This window comes from Phoca vitulina, unplaced genomic scaffold (genome assembly GCF_004348235.1).
Source record: "Phoca vitulina isolate PV1807 unplaced genomic scaffold, GSC_HSeal_1.0 scaffold22, whole genome shotgun sequence".
NCBI classification, from domain to species: domain Eukaryota; kingdom Metazoa; phylum Chordata; class Mammalia; order Carnivora; family Phocidae; genus Phoca; species Phoca vitulina.
In genome coordinates this window covers 18,351,246-18,374,606 of record NW_022589725.1, presented here as the reverse complement: position 1 = coordinate 18,374,606, position 23,361 = coordinate 18,351,246, and the positions used below count along the sequence as shown (strand labels likewise).

General features: G+C 38.6%; 1 protein-coding gene and 1 long non-coding RNA gene across 4 annotated transcripts in view; one reads left to right on the top strand and one right to left on the bottom strand.

Annotated features, from left to right (window-relative positions):
* LOC116641639 overlaps window positions 1–23,361 on the top strand; it is a 43,564-nt gene that overhangs the window by 10,666 nt on the left and 9,537 nt on the right. Inside the window, exon 4 of one of the 3 annotated variants that reach the window (XR_004301210.1) lies at window positions 10,749–10,787. The exons of 1 other annotated variant lie outside the window; for it this stretch is intronic. This is a non-coding gene — a long non-coding RNA (uncharacterized LOC116641639). Of the gene's footprint in view, window positions 1–10,744; window positions 10,788–23,361 lie in introns of those variants that run through there. One more of the 3 variants, XR_004301209.1, reaches the window with a different exon arrangement.
* Window positions 2,685–23,361, bottom strand: part of MCM8 (minichromosome maintenance 8 homologous recombination repair factor) — a 39,758-nt gene continuing 19,081 nt past the window's right edge. Inside the window, exons 8-18 of the mRNA XM_032419439.1 lie at window positions 22,911–23,062; window positions 22,472–22,667; window positions 19,775–19,805; window positions 19,097–19,237; window positions 15,401–15,542; window positions 12,564–12,759; window positions 10,246–10,465; window positions 9,748–9,957; window positions 8,850–8,926; window positions 5,109–5,298; window positions 2,685–2,928 (exon numbers count right to left, since the gene is read on the bottom strand). Coding sequence (XP_032275330.1) covers window positions 2,836–2,928; window positions 5,109–5,298; window positions 8,850–8,926; window positions 9,748–9,957; window positions 10,246–10,465; window positions 12,564–12,759; window positions 15,401–15,542; window positions 19,097–19,237; window positions 19,775–19,805; window positions 22,472–22,667; window positions 22,911–23,062 — 1,648 coding nt within the window. The 3' untranslated portion in view covers window positions 2,685–2,835. The remainder of the gene's footprint in view (window positions 2,929–5,108; window positions 5,299–8,849; window positions 8,927–9,747; window positions 9,958–10,245; window positions 10,466–12,563; window positions 12,760–15,400; window positions 15,543–19,096; window positions 19,238–19,774; window positions 19,806–22,471; window positions 22,668–22,910; window positions 23,063–23,361) is intronic.

Sequence of the window (23,361 nt, the reverse complement as noted above, 5' to 3'; positions counted from 1 at the left end):
CTGCTTTAGAGCTAAAATGACAAGAGTTGAGTATTTGTGACAGAGACCATATAGCCCAGAAAGCCTAAAATTTTCACTCTCTGGCCCTTCACAGAAAAAGTGTGACTCTTGGTTTGCAATTAAGAAACTTGACTGGGGGGCGCCTGGCTGGCTCAGTCGTTAAGCGTCTGCCTTCGGCTCAGGTCATGATCCCAGGGTCATGGGATCGAGCCCCATATCGGGCTCCCTGCTCTGCAGGAAGCCTGCTTCTCCTTCTTCCACTCCCCCTGCTTGTGTTCCCTCTCTCGCTGTGTCTCTCTCTGTCAAATAAATAAATAAAATCTTAAAAAAAAAAAAAAAGAAAGAAACTTGACTGAAACATCTGGATATAAAGTTCTTTCTTAAAAATCTTGTAGGCATGGGTGCCTGGGTGGCTCAGATGGTTAAGCCTCTGCCTTCGGCTCAGGTCGTGATCCCAGGGTCCTGGGATCGAGTCCCACATCTGGCTCCCTGCTCAGCGGAGAGCCTGTTCCTCCCTCTCCCTCTGCACCTCCCCCTGCTCATGCTCTCTCTCTGTATCTCTCTGTCTCAAATGAATAAAGAAAAAAAAAAAACACTTAAAAAAAAAAAATCTTGTAGGCATTGCTCCACTGTTTTACTGATGAATATTGCTTTGGAGAAATTTGAGAACAGCCAGATTTTTTTTTCTCCTTCAAGGTGGCTTATCTGTGTGACTTCTCATTCAGCCTCTCTTCATCTAATTCCTGTACTCCAGCAAGATCCTGAGAAGCTGCTGCTGCCAACCTGTATGCCATAGCCACACTATTGCAAACGGGGTTTTACTTTTGCCCCAAAAGATGTGTAAAGTATATTTTAATTAAGAAATACGTTTGTTGGTTTCTTCTACAATATTCACCACCAGGCATCATGTCAGCCTCTTCCCTCTTGTAAGGCTGCCTGAGTCATCCTGATAGCTTTTGGCAGCTTTTCCTAGTGTGTTGGGGTTTGGGAATTCAGTTGTCTTCTAGTTCACAGAAAATGGACTATATATTTTTATTTTTCAGTTTCCTTATTGGTTTTGGGCAATTTCACAGGAGAGAAAGGGGAGAATGCCTCCATCTGTTGCTAGGAAACTTTTTTATTCTCTTGAAATTTTTCATATTCTTAAATCAAGTTGCTTACCTACTTTGGTTAAGTTCTGTGTCATCATTTATAAGGGCTATAATCACCCACTGTATGTGTATCGACTTCATAGGGGTATGTGTCCGAATCTGTTTTACCTGTTGGGGCAGCAGCAGCAGAATAAAGCGAAGTCTTTGTCCTTACAAAATGATACAAGAGATGTGGCTTGGTCCAGAATAGCGGAACTGGAAGTAATTAAAAGTGCTGAGTGAATTTGTTGATGGACTAATATGAGGATAAGAGGGGAAAAAAAAGAGGTAAAGATAACACCAATATTTTTGGCATGAGAAACCACCAGGATAGTTATTAAACATTATAAAATTTCAAAATACCTGGGAAAAGGGAAGATCCAAGTACCTTCTCAAGAAGAAAAAAAAGATCATGTGCCAAGAATAAAAATCATAAGGGCCTTGAATTTCTAAACAGAAACACCGAAAACTAAAAACAATCGAGCAACATCTATTTTTAGTTTTACAAACTAAAATTCTATGCCCAAACTATCAATCCAGGGGTAAGGGTAGAATTTGCCTTATGAACTCTTTCTCAGGAAGCTACTAGAAGATGGGTTCTACCAAAGGGAGGCAGGGAAACAAGAAAGAGGAAGACATAAAAGTCAGGAAATGGGACCGAAAATGAGAAGTCCCAAAATGACAGCTGTGTCGTTCAGACTGGAAAACGCTAGAGAAATCCAGGAGAGAGGTCTCCAAGAAATTAAAATAGACTATTTGACTTGTTTGCATGTTCTGAGAGGAGACATAGACTTGCAGTGGAGCCTTTGGGCCATATTAGTGGTACATACAGAGAAAGCTAAGTAGTTGAAAAACTAATTATTAACTCTAAGGAAAACAAAAAGTCCAGTACAAGAAAGGAGATGAGTAATATTCAATAGTCATAATAATGCTATAGATTTAACATAAGATCATGAAGCTATAGATTTAACATAAGATCATGACATATAACTAAATTTAACATAAAATCATGACATATAACTAAATTGGAACAAAAGGGGAAAGTGTGTGTGTGAGTGTGTGTGTGTGTGTGTGTGTGTGTGTGTGTGTGTGTGTAGGCATGCAGAAAGGTTTAGGAGAAGAGCATTCTCACCTCTCACCTTCTGTGTAGTAAGTTAATGAGGCTGCTTGGTTTTAATATAAGCCTTGCACAGCTATTGACTTAAACCAGGTACATATTTAACTTCGGTAATGGAACATAATATTTTAAATTTTTTTTCAGTAGCTAAGATGTTAAGTTAAATATGTCAATATAAAATATATCCAATTTTTTTTTTGGAATTGAAAGTTGGTTTCAATTTATTTCTGAAAGATACTCAGTATTTGTATGTCAGAACTATTTAAACATTAAGATGTAACTTTGCAAATACCCAGATAGACATTTATAAAAAAACTATGAAGTTTTTATAAGAATAAAAGAGGTCAAAAATAAAACTATGAAAAAAAATATATATATCATTTAAAAATCTAAACAATTTATTTTTAATCTTTCAGAAAAGCTGTAAATATAAAGCATGTGATTTCATCACTTCTTAAATTACCACTCTTTTCCTATTACATTACTTTTAGGACGTCATTTCCTAGAGAACAGTATTCTTTTTTTTAAAAAAACGTATTCTTTATTACCAAGATGGTTTTAACCGGAGGTGCTGGTTTGGTAGTCCTTTTACATAGTTTGAAGCTGGTAAACCTTTGGTCCTTTTTTTAAGAGGTAACCTTGGTCATTTAATGATCCAATAAAATTTTCAAAATCAGCAACCTGGAATAAAATATCACAAAACAGCCCATTAAGTAATATGCAAAAATATTATTTATAAAATGAATCTCTCAAACAGAAATATACAATTCTCAAGTTTCTTGGGCAAATTTATTTGTATTTCCTCATAGAGAAAACTGCTAACATATGAGCTTTCAATTCTATTATGAGATTCTATTCGATTAGCTGAGCTAATAAAAAATGAAAACTCCAGTATCTACAATATTTTTTTTAAAAGATTTATTTATTAGAGAGAGAGTGAGCGAGAGAGAGCACAAGCTGGGGGAGAGGCAGAGGGAGAGGGGGAAGCAGGCTCCCCACTGAGCAGGGAGCCTGATATGGGGCTCAATCCCAGGACCCCGGGATCATGACCTGAGCCAAAGGCAGATGCTTAACTGACTGAACCACCCAGGCGCCCCCAGAGTATTTTATATTTGTTTTAGATTAGCTTCAAAACAAAAATTAGACTAGCTTCAAATCTGAAATGAAGTGGGCAGTTTTCCATATAAACTATGTGCTTAAAGTTGTATTACATCCAATTTCACTAAAACTTTTAAGTAGGTGGAGCAGGTGGAATCATGTCTATTTAACAAATGAGGAAACTGAGATTCAAAGATGTTAAGATGACTTGCCCACAAGGGACTGTCAGAGAAACATGGAAAGTGAGTCTTGCTAGGTTTCTCTCAACCGTCAAGATACTAAAAAGAGGTAGGTATGTGTTTTAGATAAAAACTTGTTTTTTTTTTAAAGCTCTGAGCAGCTCATTTCATAGCTTAGAGAAAATAAGTTTATATTTTGGAATACTCCAAAAAAGCCTATTCCATTTTTTTATCCAAACCTTTTATTAGTTTTTCGATCTCCATTTTATTTATCTTTTTAATTTTAATTCCAGTAATAGTTAATAGTGTTATGTTCATTTCAGGTGTACAATAGTGTGATTCAACAATTCCACATATTATTCAGTGTTCCTCATGATAAGTGTACTTTTTTTTAAAGATTTATTTTTATCTTTTTCTAAAGATTTACTTATTTGAGAGAGAATGCACATGTGATCGAGCATATACGGGGGTGGGTGGGACAGAGGGAAAGAGGGAAAGAGAATCTCAAGCAGACACACTCCCTGCTGAGTGCAGAGTCCAACTCAGGGCTCAATCTCAACACCCTGAGATCATGGCCTGAGCCAAAATCAAGAGTCAGATGCTTAACCGACTGAGCCACCCAGGCGCACCTAAAGATTTTATTTAAGTAATCTCTACACCCTGGTGTGGGGCTTGAACTTGCAATGCTGAGATCAAGACTTGCATGCCCCACTGACAGAGTCAGCCAGGTATCCTTGATAAAGTATACTTTTAATCCCCTTCATCTATTTCACCCATCCCCTCCCCTTCCTCCCCTCTGGTAACCATCTGTTCTCTATAGTTAGGAGTCTGTTTTTGGTTTGTCTTTCTCTCTCTCTGTTTTGTTTTTTTTTTTTTAAGATTTTTATTATTTGAGAGAGAGATAGCACAGAGGGAGAGTTGCTGAAAGAACTTACAATTCTTTCTGAGAATTGTAGAGAGAGAATTGCTGAGCAGAGAGCCTGATGCGGGGCTCAATCCCAGGACCCTGAGATCATGACCCGAGACGAAGGCAAATGCCCAACCGAGCCACCCAGGCGCCCCTTGTTCATTTGTTTCTAAAATTCCATATATGATGAAATCATATGGTATTTGTCTTTCTCTGACTTATTTCACTTAGCATTATACTCTCTAGCTCTATCCATGTTGTCGCAAATGGCAAGATTTCATTCTTTTTTATGACTGAGTAATATTCCTGTGTGTGTGTGTGTGTGTGTGTGTGTGCGTGTCTGTGTGTGTATGTGTATGTGTGTGTACTGCATCTTCTTTATCCATTCATCTATTGATGGACACTTAGGTTGCTTCCATAATTTGGCTATTGTAAATAATGCTGCGATAAACACGGGTGCATATATTACTTTGGAATTAGTGTTTTTGTATTCTTCGGGTAAGTGCACAGTAGTGTGATTGCTGGATCATTGGGTAATTCTATTTTTAATTTTTTGAGGAACTTTTGTACTATTTTCCACAGTCATCCAAATCTTTTGATATTTAAGAGTTCTATACTTAATAAAGACCTCATGAGATTGTCATTAAAAGATTTATTAAGTATTTGGTTTATCATACCTGAATGTTTAGCTCTTTGGCAATCTGCCGAAGTTGTTGAAATTGAAATAAATTATTGTAAGTTCTTTCAGCAATGTTGTTGAGAGCAGAAATAAATCTTTTTGCTGTTGACCTGTTGCTCATTCCAGAACCGTGCTGGGATCGCTCAAAATCTAGGTTTCCAAATTCATCAGAATAAGTTCCTACCATGCTTAATGAGAGAAGAAAAAAACAAAGTTACCCAATATGGCATGGCTATAAAATTTCTGTCCCAGGTTATAAGAAGAAAAATGTGTAACCAACCATGAGGCTCATGTAGCAAAGATTTAAACATGTACTGATTGAATGGCCACCATGAAATTCACTATGGTATGAACTATGTGGAGATAAAAACATTTGTGGACACAGTTACCACTTTTAAGAAACTTACACATATGAGAAGAGAAAAGCATAAGAATACAAAGTTGATAAACTATGATATAAATACCTGGAACATTCTTTTTGATTCATGAAAAAAAGAAATCCTAAACATACTAAATTTAGGCTTTAGAGGAAAAAGATATGTTCCCAGCTCCTAGTAAAGCATCTGACAAATGAAAGATGTTTAAAAATACTGTGGAAATGAACTAGAAGGGTTCTGCTGATTTGCAGTAATGATGGTTAGATATGAAAGGATCCACCTATTATTTCCAGTTCTCTGCTGCTTCCTCTTATTTTCACAGTATCATCAAAGAAAGACATATGTACTTTATAGTAGATTTTAGCCAGAAGTCTGAAAACACCAGAGATACAATTAGCCATCATCTGTAATCCAGCTCTATGGCTGATTCCCTGCCTGTACAATGGAACAGATATAATCTCACAGCAAGGCTTACAGGCAAAATGTTATTTAAATCAGGAATTGGTTAATCAAATATAAATTGGTCACCTGCTAGGCAGCAGATTTGTAGTGGTGAATAAAACAGATGTAATTCCTGCCCTTAAGGAGCTTATAGCAATGAGTTTACAGGGTTACTAAAACATAGCTTCATTTTGTTCCCTGAATACTAAGAGCCTACATGAAAGAGAAAGCTCTACAAATAGGAATGAGTCATCCAAATAAGACTGTAATAAATAAACGTAATATTAATTAATGTAAATAAATATAATGAACGAGAGCTTATGTCTCATAAGATACTTTTCAAAAATGCTTTAAGCTACTATGTTAATTATTAACTTATGTTCACCTTAATTATATTTAATCACCATATGCTATCCCATTTAGTCCAACAATCCTCTGATTTAGGGACTATTATTCCCATTTTACAGATGAAGAAGCAAAGTCTAGTAAGGTAAGTGACTTGCCAAAAGTTACACAGCCAATGAGTGGCAAATCTGGAATCTGAGGTGAGCTATACGGCTTCAGATGTGAAGATTTATAAATATCTGAGCCAAAAAGAGAAAAAACTCAATTATCTTTTATCTTTGAAGGTGGTTCTATTCTCCTGTACTTCCAGTATATTTTTAATTTTAAAGAAAACTTATGTGAACTTTTTCCCATAACATTTAGTTTATTCAAAAACTCAAAAGAGAGGGAAACTGAAATGGAAGAGTTAGTGAATGGAAAATGATTACTACGGTCAACTTTACTATCAAGGCAGTACATTTACTGAGGGCATACTGTGTGCTAGGTATGATCCTGGATCCTGGAAGTACACTGGTAAATACGACAGATAAGGTCCCTGCTCTTACAGAGTATAGACTAAGGTCAGAAAGCATGGTAAGTATAACAAAAACAGATAATTCACAATCTAGTCTCAATGTGTTTAACTGGGTCTTGAAATATACTATGGAAATAACAGCAGGTAATTCCAATCACTAGGAATCAGCCTATTCTCGTTATCTGAAAATTTTTACGAAAGCCAGTAAAGAACATTCAATTCACGGAAACAAACCGGTGATCTCACATAGGTACTGTTTATAGTTAACAACGAGATATGTTTTTTCAGGAGCCCAGAAGTAAACTGACAGCTGAAAGCTAATTCAGAGTTACCAGCAAGGCACTTTTGAGAAGCAGTAGAAACAAATACAAAGTTCTACAAGAAATGCTAAAGAGCTCCTCTTGGATGGAGAAGTATATGTAAACACTGTCTGACGTGAAGATTCAGACATGCAGAACCAATTATAAATGAGCAATACACCATTTTTATTGAAAAGGTTTAAAGAGTAATTTTTCTTAAGTGTAATGCTCAGATATGAGGACAAATCAGACCAGTGGACTTATTGTGGAGAAATACCAGATAGCTGCTTGAGGCAATGTCTGGGGTCTGAGGCCTATGGAAACTAAGTAAGGGTAAAGCCTCAAAAGCAATGTTACAGGTAAGACAGGGTGACAGGGTAATTTGATCCTTGATTTGCTCGATAGCCAAAAGTCCATGAAGTAGAAGCACACAACACTGTTCAGTAGAGCCAGGCACCAGAAGGCCCAAAGGGTGAGAGATCATTAAATGGAAAAGGAAATGTTAGCTCCACCCCCACAGGTGAAGAGTTTTAGAGCAAGATGCTCAGAAAGACTGTAAACAAAGAGGCAACTTTTTGTCATTAAACGAGAAGTCCCTACTGTTGGCCCTTGTTTTTAATTGGGAAAAAAAGTTACAACCCAGATTTTCTGGAATTTTGGTTAGATTCACTGACTTAGTTTTCTAGTGAAAAAAGGATCTCTGTTAGGGCAAGCTCTAGGTTTCTTACTGGTCTGGTCTACCAGAAGTCAGGCAGACAACTGGTATTTGTGGCCATTCCTCTATGTCACGTGCTAGTACACTGAACCCCTGGCAGCATGTTGTAGGAGACAGTCTAGTAATTCCTAGACTATCTGGTTGCTTACAAATGGCAACTGGAGAGTCCCCAATATAATGAAGTCAATTGGAGAGGGAATGAAGCCAGCTTGGTAAAAATTTCATCTACAAGACCCCTCAAACCCAGTACTGAATCATGTAAAAGAGAAAAGAACAGTCCAAGCACTGTGTAATATTAAACCAATACAACAGACAAAAGATAATATGTGAGGAATTGGTCGAAAGGGTTACTAGTCAGTAAGTACTAATGATTTTACCCATTATGAAGTTGTTGCTTTTGAGCGTTCTCAAAATATGTTTTGTTTTTTTAAGATTTTATTTATTTGACAGAGAGAGAGGGAACACAAGCAGGGGGAGTGGGAGAGGGAGAAGCAGGCTTCCCGTGGAGCAGGGAGCCTGATGCAGGGCTCGATCTCAGGACCCTGAGATCATGACCTGAGCCGAAGGCAGACACTTAACGACTGAGCCACCCAGGTGCCCCAAAATATGTATTTTTGAATAGATTTTAGAACTATGTGAATGTATTACCCATTCAAAAAAACATTTTTAATATTATTTACACAAATATTTTATTTTTTATTTTTTTAAAGATTTTATTTATTTATTTGACAGAGAGAGAGACAGTGAGAGAGGGAACACAAACAGGGGGAGTGGGAGAGGGAGAAGCAGGCTTCCCGCTGAGCACGGAGCCCGACGTGGGGCTCGATCCCAGGACCCTGGGATCATGACCTGAGCCGAAGGCAGACACCTAACAAATGAGCCACCCAGGCACCCCTACACAAATATTTTAAACCAAGAAAGTATAGTTTGTTCAGAGAATCAAATGGGCAAGGTAAAAATAATTTTGCTTGGCCTAATTAAATATATAATTTGAGAGGAAAAGATGACTGGTATTTCATTTAAAACAGCATTTAAAATTTAATCTTACCTATATTTCATAACTTCAACTATATCGTCCGCATCTTCTTTGGTTGCTTCCTCTCGTAATTCCAACCTTGCTCGGGCCTTTGAAAGAAAACAAGCATTTTTAGATAACAAAAGTAAGTATATTTACATAGTTTGAGCAGGATATAGTATGTTGAAGCTTATTTCATTTATTCATTTTACACAAAAAACTGATTTTGGGGGGAGGGAGACTAATATGAGAAGTCAGAATGAAATTATCTGAAAACTTGAGTATGAAAACACTCATTTAAAATATGGATGAAAACCTATTTGTATCTACTAACATATCTCTTTCTGAGTGTTCATTTCAGAAAATTTGATTATGAAATACACTTGGTTTTTCTTTGCCTTTTACTTTCAGGAAATCATGCCTAACCAATTTGTTAAAACAACATAGAAGGATAATCTGATTTTAAATGCAGAAAGCCCAAACTCCAGCTAATTTTAACTGCCAGAGTTCTCTTAGCATTCCAAACCCGTGAATAAATGTTACTGCTGTTAGAAAAATAGGTACTATTGTTATGGACCTGTCATGTATCAAATCAAATACTGACACATTCTATGTTTCCATATATTCAACTTAGAATCTTAGAATCCTTAATTAACCTAACCACTTGCCACACTCCAGGAGTCTTAAATGTCAATAAAAGGGGGGAAAAAAGTTGCATGGTATGTAACTGGTCCTGTGCCTAGAAAGAAGTGGCTATTCTTTGATTGGTTATGATACAGATATGACCAAACATTTTTAAAAATTTTATACATCCATTTATAATGTCTCTTAGTTGGAAGAAAAATCAAGTTAATTATGCAGGAAATTGAGAGAAATAGTATCACCTCTTGCCCCCATTTTTAAGTCAAAAAAGCATGAACTTAAAATAAACCTCTGTTAGACGAATCAGAGATTCCAGCTGTCTAGTGGTGATGGGTGAGCTATTTAACCGCTGGCTCTGTTTCCGAAGCTCAAGGTAAAAATCTTGAAGAATCTGAGCAGCTTCTGTGGATAGCCTCGGATAGACATACTGCCGAGCATAACCAATGTACTTTCTCAATAGCTGGTGGGGAATTAGATCTAGTGTTTCTCCAGGAACTACCTAAAGCATGATAAAAAGGCCCAAGATTATAAGGATAGCAAATAAAATCTTTCTGTTAAAATAACTTGAGATACATAAAAAATTCTAAAAGACTTTCCAAATAAGCCAAACACTGTAGTTCTAGCTCTGAGTATAGTTGGCTTAGATTGTTTCAAATGAAGTTTACTAGTGTTGTAATATAAAAGGTTTTGGCATGAAAGTGATGTACTACTGCTCTACAATAAGCAACATACTGAACTCTGACATTCAAACAGAACGGAAATGAATGATTAAGAAAAAGAAGCCTACCTTTAATCTTTCTGATAATGGTTTATCAGACACCACTTCAAGTACAGAAGTATTTGAATCCTGACTATTTATGCGAGCTACGGTGGCACTGCTAACGGTTCTCTGCTTTCCCGCTCTTATTGCAATCACGTGTTCAGAGAGTAAGTGATCATGATCCTCATTTGGGGTATCTAACAGGATAAAGACCAAATCAAATCGGGACAGCAGGGCGCTCCCCATTCTAAGAGGCATAAAAGAAAGAAGAAACAATGATTGGAATCAAAACAAATAGAAAACCATTTACTCACTTGTTTACTATTCAAGTTCCATGTAGAACTTTAAAAAAATAAAGTTTAAGTTAAAGAAACAAGCAATAACTTTTGGATTTGATACATGCACCAATTCTGGAGAGACACCCTTCAACACGTAAACAAGCCATATATGTACCTACCTTTGGTAGGTTGAGGATAAGGCCCCTTCTCACACAATGTTTTTTGTTTTTTTTTTTTTTTTTTGTCAGAAAGAGAGAGGAGAGAGAGCACAAACAGGGGAAGCTGCCGGCAGAGGGAGAAGCAGGCTCCCCGCTGAGCAAGGAGCCCAATGTGGGACTCAATCCCAGGACCCCAGGATCATGACCTGAGCCGAAGGCAGACGCTTAACCTACCTGATGGTGAGCTTCGCAATGAATGAATTTTAAAACACATGCTATGTGATTCACCAGAGGTTATCTAGTTGGGTGGTTTTAATTTTTTTGTTTTTTCTCACCAAAACAGAGTCTCTCAATGCATCTATGATCACTTAGAAAAAAAGCCCACTTTTTCTTAAAAGTCATTATAATCGGGGTGCCTGGGTGGTTCAGTCAAGCATCCACCTTGATTTCAGCTCAGGTCATGATTTCAGGTTGTAAGATCAAGCCCCGTGTCAGGCTCCATGCTGGGCATGGAACTTGCTTAATATTCTCTCTCCCTTTTCCCTGCCCCCTCTCTCTCTCAAAAAAAAAAAAGAAAGTCATTATAATCATTATAATAAAAATGCTGTGTTCTACTTAGTCATCTTCCCTGATCCTACCAGATAGTCCTCTGAGACAAGAAAATTAAAATCCAGAGTGATTAAAGAATTTGGCCAAGGCCCCAAAGCAGGCTTGGGTACCTCTAAAAACCAGAATCCAAGTCCTTGTTCAATAGGATCTTTCTGATTTTCCCAATAAAGCACTTTTTCATTTTACTAAGAAAAACTAATAGATTGACTTTTTTGGTGGTGGTGGCATAGCATCTCCAAGTACAATTGTATATTTTGCTATGTATCATTTTTATAGTAAAGGTACACATTATCATCAAACATTAGGAAATTTGGTTTTTTTTCTCTAGAATTTAAGTTTCCAATTTTTCACATGAGGCATTCTTTTGTCTTTTTCTCACTTCTGCATCATTTCAATCTATTTCCCCCTTATATACCTTTTGTCCAACCTATACAGAACAAATTAGAAGAAAAAAAGCATACACACATACAAATACAAACTGTGTTTTTGGAAGTGGGATCATACCCCATTTATAAGAATATAATGTGCTCTTTTAACAGCAAAGCACAGAGCTATCAGCACATACAGAGCTACTTCCATTTTTATAATTGCTACTTTCCACTGTACAGCTTGCCATAGTTTAACCACTTCCATATCAAAGGGCATTTTAAGTTGTTTCCAATTTTTGGTTGTGATAAATAATGCCATCATACCCAACCTGTAAATATATCTCCGTGCACTTGTGTGACTATTTCTGTGGGTATGATTCCTAAAAGTAGAACTGGCTAAAACGAATGTACATTTAAAATACTGGTAAACAGGGGCACCTAGGTGGCTCATTCAGTTAAGTATCCGACTCTTGATTTTGGCTCAGGTCATGATCTCAGGGTTGTGAAATCGAGCTGAGTCAGAGGGAAGAGGAGAGCCTGCTTGAGGCTCTCACCACACGCCCAGTGTGGAGCCTGCTTGAGATCTCTCTCTCTCCTCCTCCCTCTGCACCCCCCCCCACCACTTGCTCGTGCTTGCTCTCTCAAAAAAAATTGTGAAAAATATGCCAGTTGTCCTTCAGTATGCTAACTTGAATATGTGAGAACCCATTTCCCAACCCTTTGCCAATAATGATTATTAATATTTAAAATATTTGCCAATCTAATTGCTATCAATGATACTTCATTGTTTTAATTTGTAGTGCTCAAACATGTTTTTGTACATTTACTGGAACTTATCATTTCTGTGAACCATTATGTCCTCAGTTATCTTTTTTCTTATTGATTTATAAGGATTCAATATATTAAAGGTATAAATATCTAAAGAGACTTACTTTAAATTCTCAGAAACTGTTTTGGCTTTATTGTAGTGTCCTCCAACTGGATTTGCAGCAGCAATGATGGATGTTCTAGCAGGGAGGCTACAAACCATGCCAGCCTTAGCAAGACTAATACTTTGCTGTTCCATAGCTTCTAACAAGGCTTGATGTTGATTCCCCATCTTATCAAATTCATCTATTCCACAAATACCTACAATCATAGTAAAATAATACAGAAAAAGCTTTCTTTGGTCAAGTTCCAAACTTACAGGATGGAAACTGTTTCACCATAAAGAATTATTTGTAATTCGGGGTGCCTGGGTGGCTCAGTCGACTGTTAAGCGTCTGCCCTCGGCTCAGGTCATGATCCCAGGGTCCTGGGATCGAGTCCCGCATCGGGCTTCCTGCTCAGGGGAAGCCTGCTTCTCCGTCTCCCACGCCCCCTGCTTGTATTCCTGTTCTCGCTCTCTCTCTCTGTCAAATAAATAAATAAAATCTTTTTTTTTTTTTAATTTTTTATTTATTCATGAGAGAGAGAGAGAGAGAGAGAGGCAGAGGGAGAAGCAGGCTCGCCAGCTAAGCAGGGAGCCCGATGCGGGACTCGATCCCAGGACCCTGGGATCATGACCTGAGCCGAAGGCAGACGCTTAACCATCTGAGCCACCCAGGTGCCCCCAATAAAATCTTAAAAAAAAAAAAAAAAATTATTTGTAATTGTTTTCAGCAGTTAAAATTATAAAATGTCATATGGTTGAGAATGTGTGCTTGTTTTACAGCAAATAAAACACTTAACTTTTATGTAGTATTTTCTCATTCAGCGTTTTCTATAGGCAAGGCACTGTGTTGTGAGGGCTATAAAAATGAAGATATGAGAGTGACCCTCAAAAAGCTCAAAGACTTACATTCAAACAGGTGAGATTAAGATATATACATATTCAAAAGATAGTGTATTTCAGCAACTACAAGAGATAGGCATAATTACCTAAGATCAGTTTTCTGGGTAAGGAGAGGACATTTGAGCAAAAACTTCAAGATGGAAAGGGAACAAGCCTTGCAGACCTGTCTGGGGTAAGGGAAGCACGAGTACAAAAGCCTACTGTAGGAATGTGACATGCCTGGAGTGCTGGCAGCATCCCAGGTATAGCAAGAAGGCCACTGTAGCCGGAGAATAAGAGGGGAATAGTAGATAATGAGGCAAAAGAGGTGATGAAAAGGCCAGAATGTGAATAGCCCTGGACCACTGTCAAGCCTTGAGCTTTCACTCTGAGTGAGATAGGGAGCCACTGGAGGGTTCTGAGGAGAATAACTTGATCTGAGTTTTAACGGGATTGCTCTGCCTTGTTAAGAACAACAGGAAGGACAAGGGTGGTCACATGCATTCCAACTATGAGATCACACTACTAATCCATGTTAAGAGATGACAGCAGCACTGGAAAAGAGGCTGGATGCTGGATATATATGGAAGGTAGAGCCCACAATATTTGTTGATAGAATGGATATGGGGTATGAGCAAAAGTCAAGGATGACTGCACATTTTCTGATTTGAGCAAACAGAAGAATGGAATTATCACTGACTGAGATGGGAAAGACTAATAGGTTTGAAGGGGAACATCAGGATTTCAGCTTAGGACATACTAAGTTTGAAGAAGTTATGGAAATGCTGCAATAATAGGCAATAAGAAATATGTGCCTAGAGTTTAAAGAAGAGATATAAATTTGGAAATTTTCAGCAAATAGGTAGGCAAAGCCATGAGACTAGGTAAGATCATCAAGAAGGTAAGCATAGACTAAGGAAAAAAAGGTACATTAACGAAGCATCTGGAGGTGCCAACCAGTTAAGGTTGGGGAGATAAAGAACAAGACTGAGAAGGAAGAGTCAATAATAAAATAAGAAGAAAACCAGAAGAGTGTAATGTCCTAGAAACCAAGCAGGTAAAGTATCAAGGAAGGGGGGGGGGGGCAGGTGGGGATACTGAGAGGATCTGGATTCAGAAATATGGAGGTCACTGGGAAACAAAGGAATGAATGACCTTGACTGGAATCTGGGCACTGCTTGACACATGCATAGGAACATGTTTTTCAATAGGGTTAAAGCATCACCATGAGAAACTTAGGTAGCAAAGCTTAATTAGAGATCCCTTCTTGCTGAGCCCTCCAACTGGATTTCTTATAAACTATCAGTCAAATCCTGAAAAACATCCAATGAGATGGGTTAAAATACAGCAAAACTTCTAATTATAAAGTAATAGCTCTAAATTCTTATTTTAAGTCCTCAGAGTAAAAGGATAACATTCACCTTATTTTCAGTTCCAAGGCATCTAGATCTATTCTGGGCTAAGTAATAGTAATGCATCCAGCAAGTATTTACTGTGCACCTATGTACTGGGCAATGTAAATATGGCAGTTAACAGGATGACCAAATCCTCCCACTTAATGTGAAGTTTTAAAACAGGCTTTAAACAAATGATCACAAATGTGATGGTTGTTATGAAATGGGAAGTGCAAGGAGCAATCTATACCTATTTGACTTGATTGATTTTTATATATAATCGTGTCTGCTGCAAGAGTCTGAAAATGAATGACAGTACCAGTTTCAGTTCTACAGTATAAACTGTATTTCCAGTTATTTTTTCTGGCACTCATTCTCAACTCACTGGTTGATACAGTGCTGTCCAAATGCCTCTTGAACAGAATGTAAAGAAATTAACTGGAAAGGAAAAGGCTTAAAAAAATCCCCAAAGCTCCAGTAGACCTAGAATAATGCCTTTAAAACCCTTGGCTCAATTTAAAAATAGAAGCTGTAATATTAGGGAAATTAAATGTTGTAAATAGTGGAGAGTTTGGTCTCTTACCTTGATCGCCAAGTACAAGAGCACCGGCTTCCAAAGCAAAATCTCCAGAGGAACTATCTTTTGAAAGAGTTACAGTCAAACCAGAGGCAGTTGTGGTATTACCACAAACATACACACCACGTGGAGCAACGTTGCATACTGCCTAAGGAAACAAAAGGTTTAAAAGAATCAGCCAGGGGTGTTTGGGTGGTGCAGTTGAGTGTCGGACTCTTGGTTTCAGCTCAGATGGTGATCTCAGGGTCGTGAGATCAGGCCCTGCGTCGGGCTGCGCGCTGGGCATGGAGTCTGGGTGGGCTTCTCTCTCCGTCTCCTTTTGGCCCTCACCCACCGTGTGCTCTCTCTCAAATAAATAAATCTTTTAAAAATTAAAAAAAAAAATCAGATAAAAGGGAAAAAATAGCTAATAGTGACTGCTCACAAATATCAGCTATATGCCAAGTATTCTTCTAATAGCTTTACTGTACAATCTTTACTACCACAGTTAATAGAAAGGTATTATTACACCCCCACTTTGTGACATAGAAAACCAAGGCCTGCAGAGAGTAACTCACATTGCTGTGAAGGTGTGAAGTGAGGATTCAGTTAAACCCAGGCAGCCTGCCTCTGATGTCTATGGTCATGTGAACACTACACAGTTTCATTTTATGCTTCATTTTCAAGTTCAAACAGAAAAAACATGAAGGCCAATTTTAATTTCAAAGGCTTCAATACTTCTTTATACAGCAGGTAATAAAACGGCTCAATAATGCTCACCTTGTGAATAAACAAGCTACAGCAGGTCAGAAAAGTGGTTAAATAGCACAAGAATTAAAAGCATGGCAAGCAGACCTGTTTAAATCTTGCTTTACCGTGTACTGGCTCCGCTGCTCTCAGATCTCTCTGAGCCTCAGCTTCCTTATGTTTTATCACTTATATCCCTGAGGAGTAAGAGAGATCATGCCTGTAAGGCACTTAATCTGGTACCTGGCACACATACCCAATGCAAGGCCACTGTGTATGCTGTGCACCGCACAACCACAGGAGACAGTCCTCACGCTGCTATGTCGATAATGCACGCTGGACATGTGCAGTGCCCAAGTGACCCTATGGTGTTGGCGTCTATAAACAGTAGCCATCATTATTTTTGTTATGGTAATTCCTTATTCATCTAGGAGGAGGCGGATGGCTTACTAAAATGGTCAGAGGAAAATAGGATTAAAAATGTAAAGTAGGGGTGCCTGGGTGGCTCAGGTCATGATCCCAGGGTCTTGGGATCGAGCCCCGAGTCGGGCTCCCTGCTTGGCAGGAAGTCTGTTTCTCCCTCTCCCACTCCCCCTGCTTGTGTTTCCTCTCTCGCTGTCTCTCTGTCAAAAAATAAATAAAATCTTTAAAAAGAAAATGTAGGGTCACCTGGGTGGCTCAGTTGGTTAGGCGACTGCCTTCAGCTCAGGTCATGATCCTGGAGTCCTGGGATCGAGTCCCACATCAGGCTCCCTGCTCAGCGGGGAGTCTGCTTCTCCCTCTGACCCTCCTCCCTCTCATGCTCTCTGTCTCTCATTCTCTCAAACAAATAAAATCTTTAAAAAAAAATGTAAAGTAAACAATTCATAACCATTAGTGTTAACCTAATTTTTAAAAACTTTGGTTTAGCAGGGCTGGAAGACTTACATAAAATATACTCCACTGTTTACAACATTTAATTTCTAATATTACAGTTTCTATTTTTAAATTAGGTTAAATGGCATTATTCCAGGTCTAAAAAACATGAAAAATTGCCAGTGTCATTTCTTGGTATTAAATTTTTTTCAGTACCATTAAATGTATTTTGAAACCATTATCTGCCAAGACCTATTTCTTAAATTAAAAAGGAGTAAGAGAGGGGTATCTGGGTGGCTCAGTCGGCTGGGCGTCTGACTCTTGATTTTGGCTCGGGTCATGATCTCGGGGGTCATGGGATCAAGCCCCATGTCAGGCACTGCACTTGGAGGGGAGTCTGCTTGGGATTCTCTTTCTCCCTCTCCCTCTGCCCCTCCCCCCCTGTGCTAGCAGGTACACGGGTGCACTCTCCTCTCTTAAGTCTTTTTTTTTAAACTTTTCTTTTTTAAATCTCATTTATTTATTTGAGACAGTGAGCAAGAGAGAGCATGAGCAGAGGTAGGGGCAGAGGTAGAAGGAGAAGCAGACTCCCCGCTGAGCAGGGACCCGATGTGGGGCTTGATCCCCGGACCCTGAGATCATGACCTGAGCCGAAGGCAGACACTTAACTGACTGAGCCACCCAGGCACTCCTAAATAAATAAATCTTAAAAAAAAAAAAAAAAAAAGAGTAAGAGAAAAATGGAAGTTTATGTACCATAAGCAAAATGTATAAATTATAAGATTTGTATAGATAATCAGACACTGTGGAGGTTAAACCAGGCTTCTACCTATAAATACATTAATTCAAAAGTCACACACATATACACCAATATATAAGGCAGAAAAGAAAGTGGTAACAATTCAGGTCCCCACATGTACCGTCTACATGCGCAGTCCAGCTAAGTATCCTGCTTTCATTTTTATAATCAATTGTTTCTGCTACAACTGGGTGCTCTATGGCTCAGTTGTCAGGCTTGTAGTAAGGGCTCAGAACAGAATTTTTTTTTTTTTAAAGTGGACCCCATTGGTTCAAAGGAACACGGAAACATAGATGAAATGTCAGATTAGGAATTAAAATGATGACTGATTTAACAGTCAAGCACAGGGGATAAATAATGACTCTGACATGAAGGACAGTGGGTTTATAATGCAACGATGAGGTCAAAGCGGTTCTCAATCCTGGCTGCACAGCACAATCCCCTGTGGAAGGTTGTACACACACACACACTAGAACCCTAATCCAGAGGCTCTTAATTCAGATGGACTAGGGCAGGCCCCAGGATTTTCAGAGTTCCAAAGATGATGCTGATATGCAGCCAGAGTTCCAACCCCTGAACAAAGACTCAGTAGCCACAGGACTACAACTTACCAAGAGAACCCTGGTCTGGTCACATTTTTCCACACTGGGGGTGGTGGAAAGGAATGGGACACATGGGCATTCTCAGAAAGGACATTATGACTGGCTTACCAGGTGTCACTCCCAGGCAACCACAAGTATTCCAACAAGCAGAACCTTCTAGAGCCATCATAAGCCCTGGTGGGGAGAACCACTAGGCTCTGACTGGCAGAGGCAGAATCTTCTTGGGCACCAACAAGAAGTTAGCCACAGAAGTTGCCTTGCTTTAGAGAGAAGCAGTGGAGATGCACACAGACTGATTTCTTACCTTCATCAGACTATTCCTAAAGCTCAATACACTGTTTATATAGTTGTGTGAAGAGAGAATGCATGACTCTGCTTCCCTGCTCTTTACTTTCTCAAAATATTCTGGTCATAGGTGAAGTCACAACAAAAAAGACTAGCAAAGCTGATACAAAAAAAAAAAGGGCTAGAGAAATGGCTGACATTTCACAATAGTTGACATCTCAACAGACCACCATGTCTGCACAGCCTGTGTAATCTATTTGAAAGGATGGCCAGACAGAAGTGATGTATTACTCACACAAACCCCAATTCACTTCTACCACCAGACCAACTATATCCTCTGGCACACAAATACTACATGCTTTGAGAAAATTCACTTGTGAATCAGTCATACATTTCATCAGGAATACATCAAATACTAGACGATTGATTTCCTACCTGTAGCATCTGACTCTTTCCCAAGCCTGGATCTCCAACAACAAGGACATGTGGATCTCCTCGAATCGGAATTCTGTTTTTGTCATCTGCATATTTTTGGCTTCCTCCAAAGAGTGCTAATGCCAAGCCTGCTTTAACAAGCTCAAGTGTGAAAGAAGAGGGAGGGGGAGAAAAACCTCAAAACTGAGAAAGACACAAAGATGACTAGCAAAAAAGGGATGCTTCTCCTTCTATATTTACATTTACTTGAGAATTTTTTTAAAAGCATGATTGAACTTTACTTTTTTCCCCCTAAGGAAATTAACTTAAAATATAAACTTCTATAACGTAAATGATTAAAAAGCAAAAATTAGGAAGCACAGAAAATCAAAGAAGTATCTTTAAAGTCAGTGAGTAAAGACCTATACCTTGCAAGGCATGAATCTACTCCACAAAACTGGGGAATACTTGCTAGTTTCCACTTTAACACTTAGTGCCCAAAGTCACTTTAAAGGTACCTCATTCCCATTAGCTCAAATTAGTAAGCATCTTGTTCATACAAGGAGCTGTAGTTTGCCTTTCACATCATTCATTTATGGAGAACAATGACTATTAAAATACAAATAAATGGCTAAGAAAAATTAGCTATTTTTTGCCAACTTTATATATTTTTGGGTAAAGATGAAGTAAAGTACTTACTTCATGACCAAAAATGACAGGGCAAAGTGAGCTGAAAAACAGAATACAACTTATAAATTCTTATTTATGCTTCATCAATCTATTAGAAGATCTACTTTACAACTTGCTTAACTTGCTTTAGCATCAAGAAAAAGGCAAACATAAAATTTACATCCCTCAAACAACTCAAAACATTTTATTCAAACAGTAAGTTTCTCAAAATTCTTGGTCAATTCATAAAGGGAAGAATGCTTTAAAAATTGTGTCTGTGTAAGGGAGACAAAACTTGTAAAGCATTTTATTTATTTTTTTGAAAGAGAGAGTGAGTGAGCTGGGGCTGGGAGGGGCAGAGAAGAGGGAGAGAGAATCTCAAGCAGTCTCCACACCCAACGTGGGCTCGATCTCAGGACCCTGAGATTATGATCTGAGCCAAAATCAAGAGTTGGACGCTTAACTGACTGAGCTACCCAGGTGCCCCTTTGCAAAGCATTTTAAGTAACTAAATATACTGCTGATATATCACCAGCTGGTGATCTCATAATCATGGTCTTCTACTTTAGGCACCATACACTGACTACCACCCCTTCTCACTCCCCCATTCCCTTACCAGTATTTCTGGGGATCACCTCCCAAATAAATGCTTACCCAAATCGTTGCTTCTGAAGAAACCTAAACTAAAACATAACCTTCCACTGTCTTCTCCATTCGCCTTTCATGGTCCTCCACTTGTTATTCTAGCAAAGGTGAACAAACTTTTTCTTAAAAGGCCAGAACATAAATCTTTTCAGTTTTACTGTCTGGGTCACAACTACTCAACTTGTGTGAAAGCAATTATGTAATGAATGGATGGCACTGTGTCCAAATAAAATTTTGTTTACAAAACCAGGCAGCCTAATTTGCCAACCCCTGCAAGATTAACAAATGGACAACCATGAAAAATTCTAGTTTTAATGTTTAAATCACAAATACAGAACTAAAGGGTAAAAGCAACCTGTGAGAAGAAAACCTTTCTAGTATGGCAGAAGGACCACTGCAAAGGTTCGTTCTTATTCAAAATGGGTAAGAGGAACCAATCAAAGAGGTGTTTTGATCTTCAACCAGGTGGCTCCTCCCCACCTGCTCACAGCCCACTCACCACACTGTCCCTGATCCACAGATTACACCCTCACTCTAGCTCAGAGTACACCTTCTCCCAGGGTAGGTCTGGATGGCTATCTATTCAGAAGTCTCTGAGGGTTTAAGGACAAAGACCCCCTGAGGAACTCTATACTTTTCTCAGCTGACTATAACATATTAAAGGCAGAATGAGTCAAATTCTCTTAGTGCCCTAAGCCTAACTAAGGAAAACACAACATGGTTAACTGTTCTTTTTTTTCTAAGATTTTATTTCTTTGTCAGAGACAGAGTACAAGCAGGGGGAGCAGCAGGCAGAGGGAGAAGCAGGCTCCCCGCTGAGCAGGGAGCCCGATGCAGGACCTGATCCCAGGACCCCCGGATCATGACCTGAGCCAAAGGCAGACGCTTAACCGACTGAGCCACCCAGGCGTCCCCAGGGTTAAGTGTTCTAATACAACACATTTCAAAACCTCAGTCTTTACTACTGTTAGGTACATCTATTTTTCAGTCTCTCTTGTTTTCCTCTATTTCTTCAAAATTACCCAAAAAATTGTTTAAAAGTTTTTAAAATAACAGCATGCTAATTATGTTAAATACATTATAAAATTTCATGTAATCCTTGGAACATTCTTCTGAGGCAGGAATTATTTCTATTTTAAGATGAGAAAAATGAAGGAGGTAGTAAGTAACATGCTTCCAACCACACTGGAAGTGCTTGAAGTGGGATTCTAACTTAGATTTATTGAAAATTAAAAACAAAAATTTTAAAAAAACAGCTCTTAACCACTAAAGCAAAAACTGCCTCTACTTTGCTTCTTCTCTACTGCATGACAATAATGTGGAAATAAAAGAGTATTACGAAATACTGACTTCCATGTGAATCTCTTGTTCTCTTTTTAAATATTTTATTTATTTATTTGACAGAGAGAAAGAGAGAGAGCACAAGCAGGGGGAGTGGCAGGCAGAGGGAGAAGCAGGCTCCCCACTGAGCAAGGAGCCGGACGTGGGACTCATCCCCGGACCCTGGGATCATGACCTGAGCTGAAGGCAGACGCTTAACCGACTGAGCCACCCAGGCATCCCTCTCTTTCTTGCTCTTTAAAAGTAAACAACCCCCTACATACAACCAATTGAAATGACTGGAATTCACAGTCCCGTCACTACTTCTGCTGAGTAACCAACTTCAATTGTGAGACAGTAAATTTTCTTTATGGATTAAACTAGAGATCAACAAACTTTTCCATAGAGGTACAGACAGTAAATATCTGTGAGCCATTCCCTGTTGCAACCACTCAGTTCTACCACTGCAGCTGGAAAGGAACAAGCACTATATAAATGAATGATTATGGCTGTGTTCCAGTAAGTTTATTTACAGGAAGTGAAATTTGAATTTTATGTAATTCTGTGTGTCATTTAATAGTCTTTTTTTTCAGCCATTAAAAAATACAAAAACCATTCTTAGCTTATGGGCCATATAAAAATGGGCAGTTAGTTGGATTTGACCTGTGAACTGTAATTTGCAACCATATTGACTAGTTTTTGTTACTTGTAGCCAAGAGCACTGCATATACATAGTAAAACTTCAGATAATCTCATACATACTTGACAATGAGTTTAAACAGGTTTTCTTCAGCTTGAATCTCTTGGATGGCATAAAGGTCTTTAAGTGAGAACTCCATCAATGCTCCATGCTTACACCCATCCTCAGAAGTCTTTGTTTTCTGTCCTTTGCTATTACTAACAGAATTTGCTTCAATGTACAAAAGGAACATGCATTTGTCATTCTTATTGCGAGAACCTGTAAATTTCAAAATATGAAATACAATAATTGGTATTTTCGTTTTCTCTACAAGGATTTGAATGGAATGAAAAAGAAAGGCACAATAAGCTACAAATAAACCTTTATTTTAAAGGAAAAGTTTCACCCATGTAAGAAACAAGGAATTCCCTTATTAGTGGAGTTTCAAAAGAACCTTGAAAAAAGATGAATGCTGACAAATTATTGAGAAACAATCAAAATGAGAAAAGAGTTATATAATACCTTCTTCAGCATTTGAGACTTTGACAACTCCAGTAATAGTCACTGTGTCTCCTGGGACACAGCTATCCACAAGATCGTGAACAAGTTCACACTCTATCGTTCGTGGAATCCGACCTGCTTCTCGCTGATCGTCAGACATTAGCTCCTGGATTCTAAAAAGTTAAACAATTTTCAATCAGTATATATACTGACTTTAATTTCTTCAACATGTCAACTATTCAGGATCCACAAGGTACTGAGCTAGACAAAGGACAGATTAGTGTTAAAAAAAAAAAAAAGTTCAATGGTGTATTTAATATTACTTCAGCAGTTTGCCATTAAGAATGGCAGGATGAGGGGTGCCTGGGTGGCTCAGTCGTTAAGCGTCTGCCTTCGGCTCGGGTCATGATCCCAGGGTCCTGGGATTGAGCCCCACATCGGGCTCCCTGCTCAGCGGGAAGCCTGCTTCTCC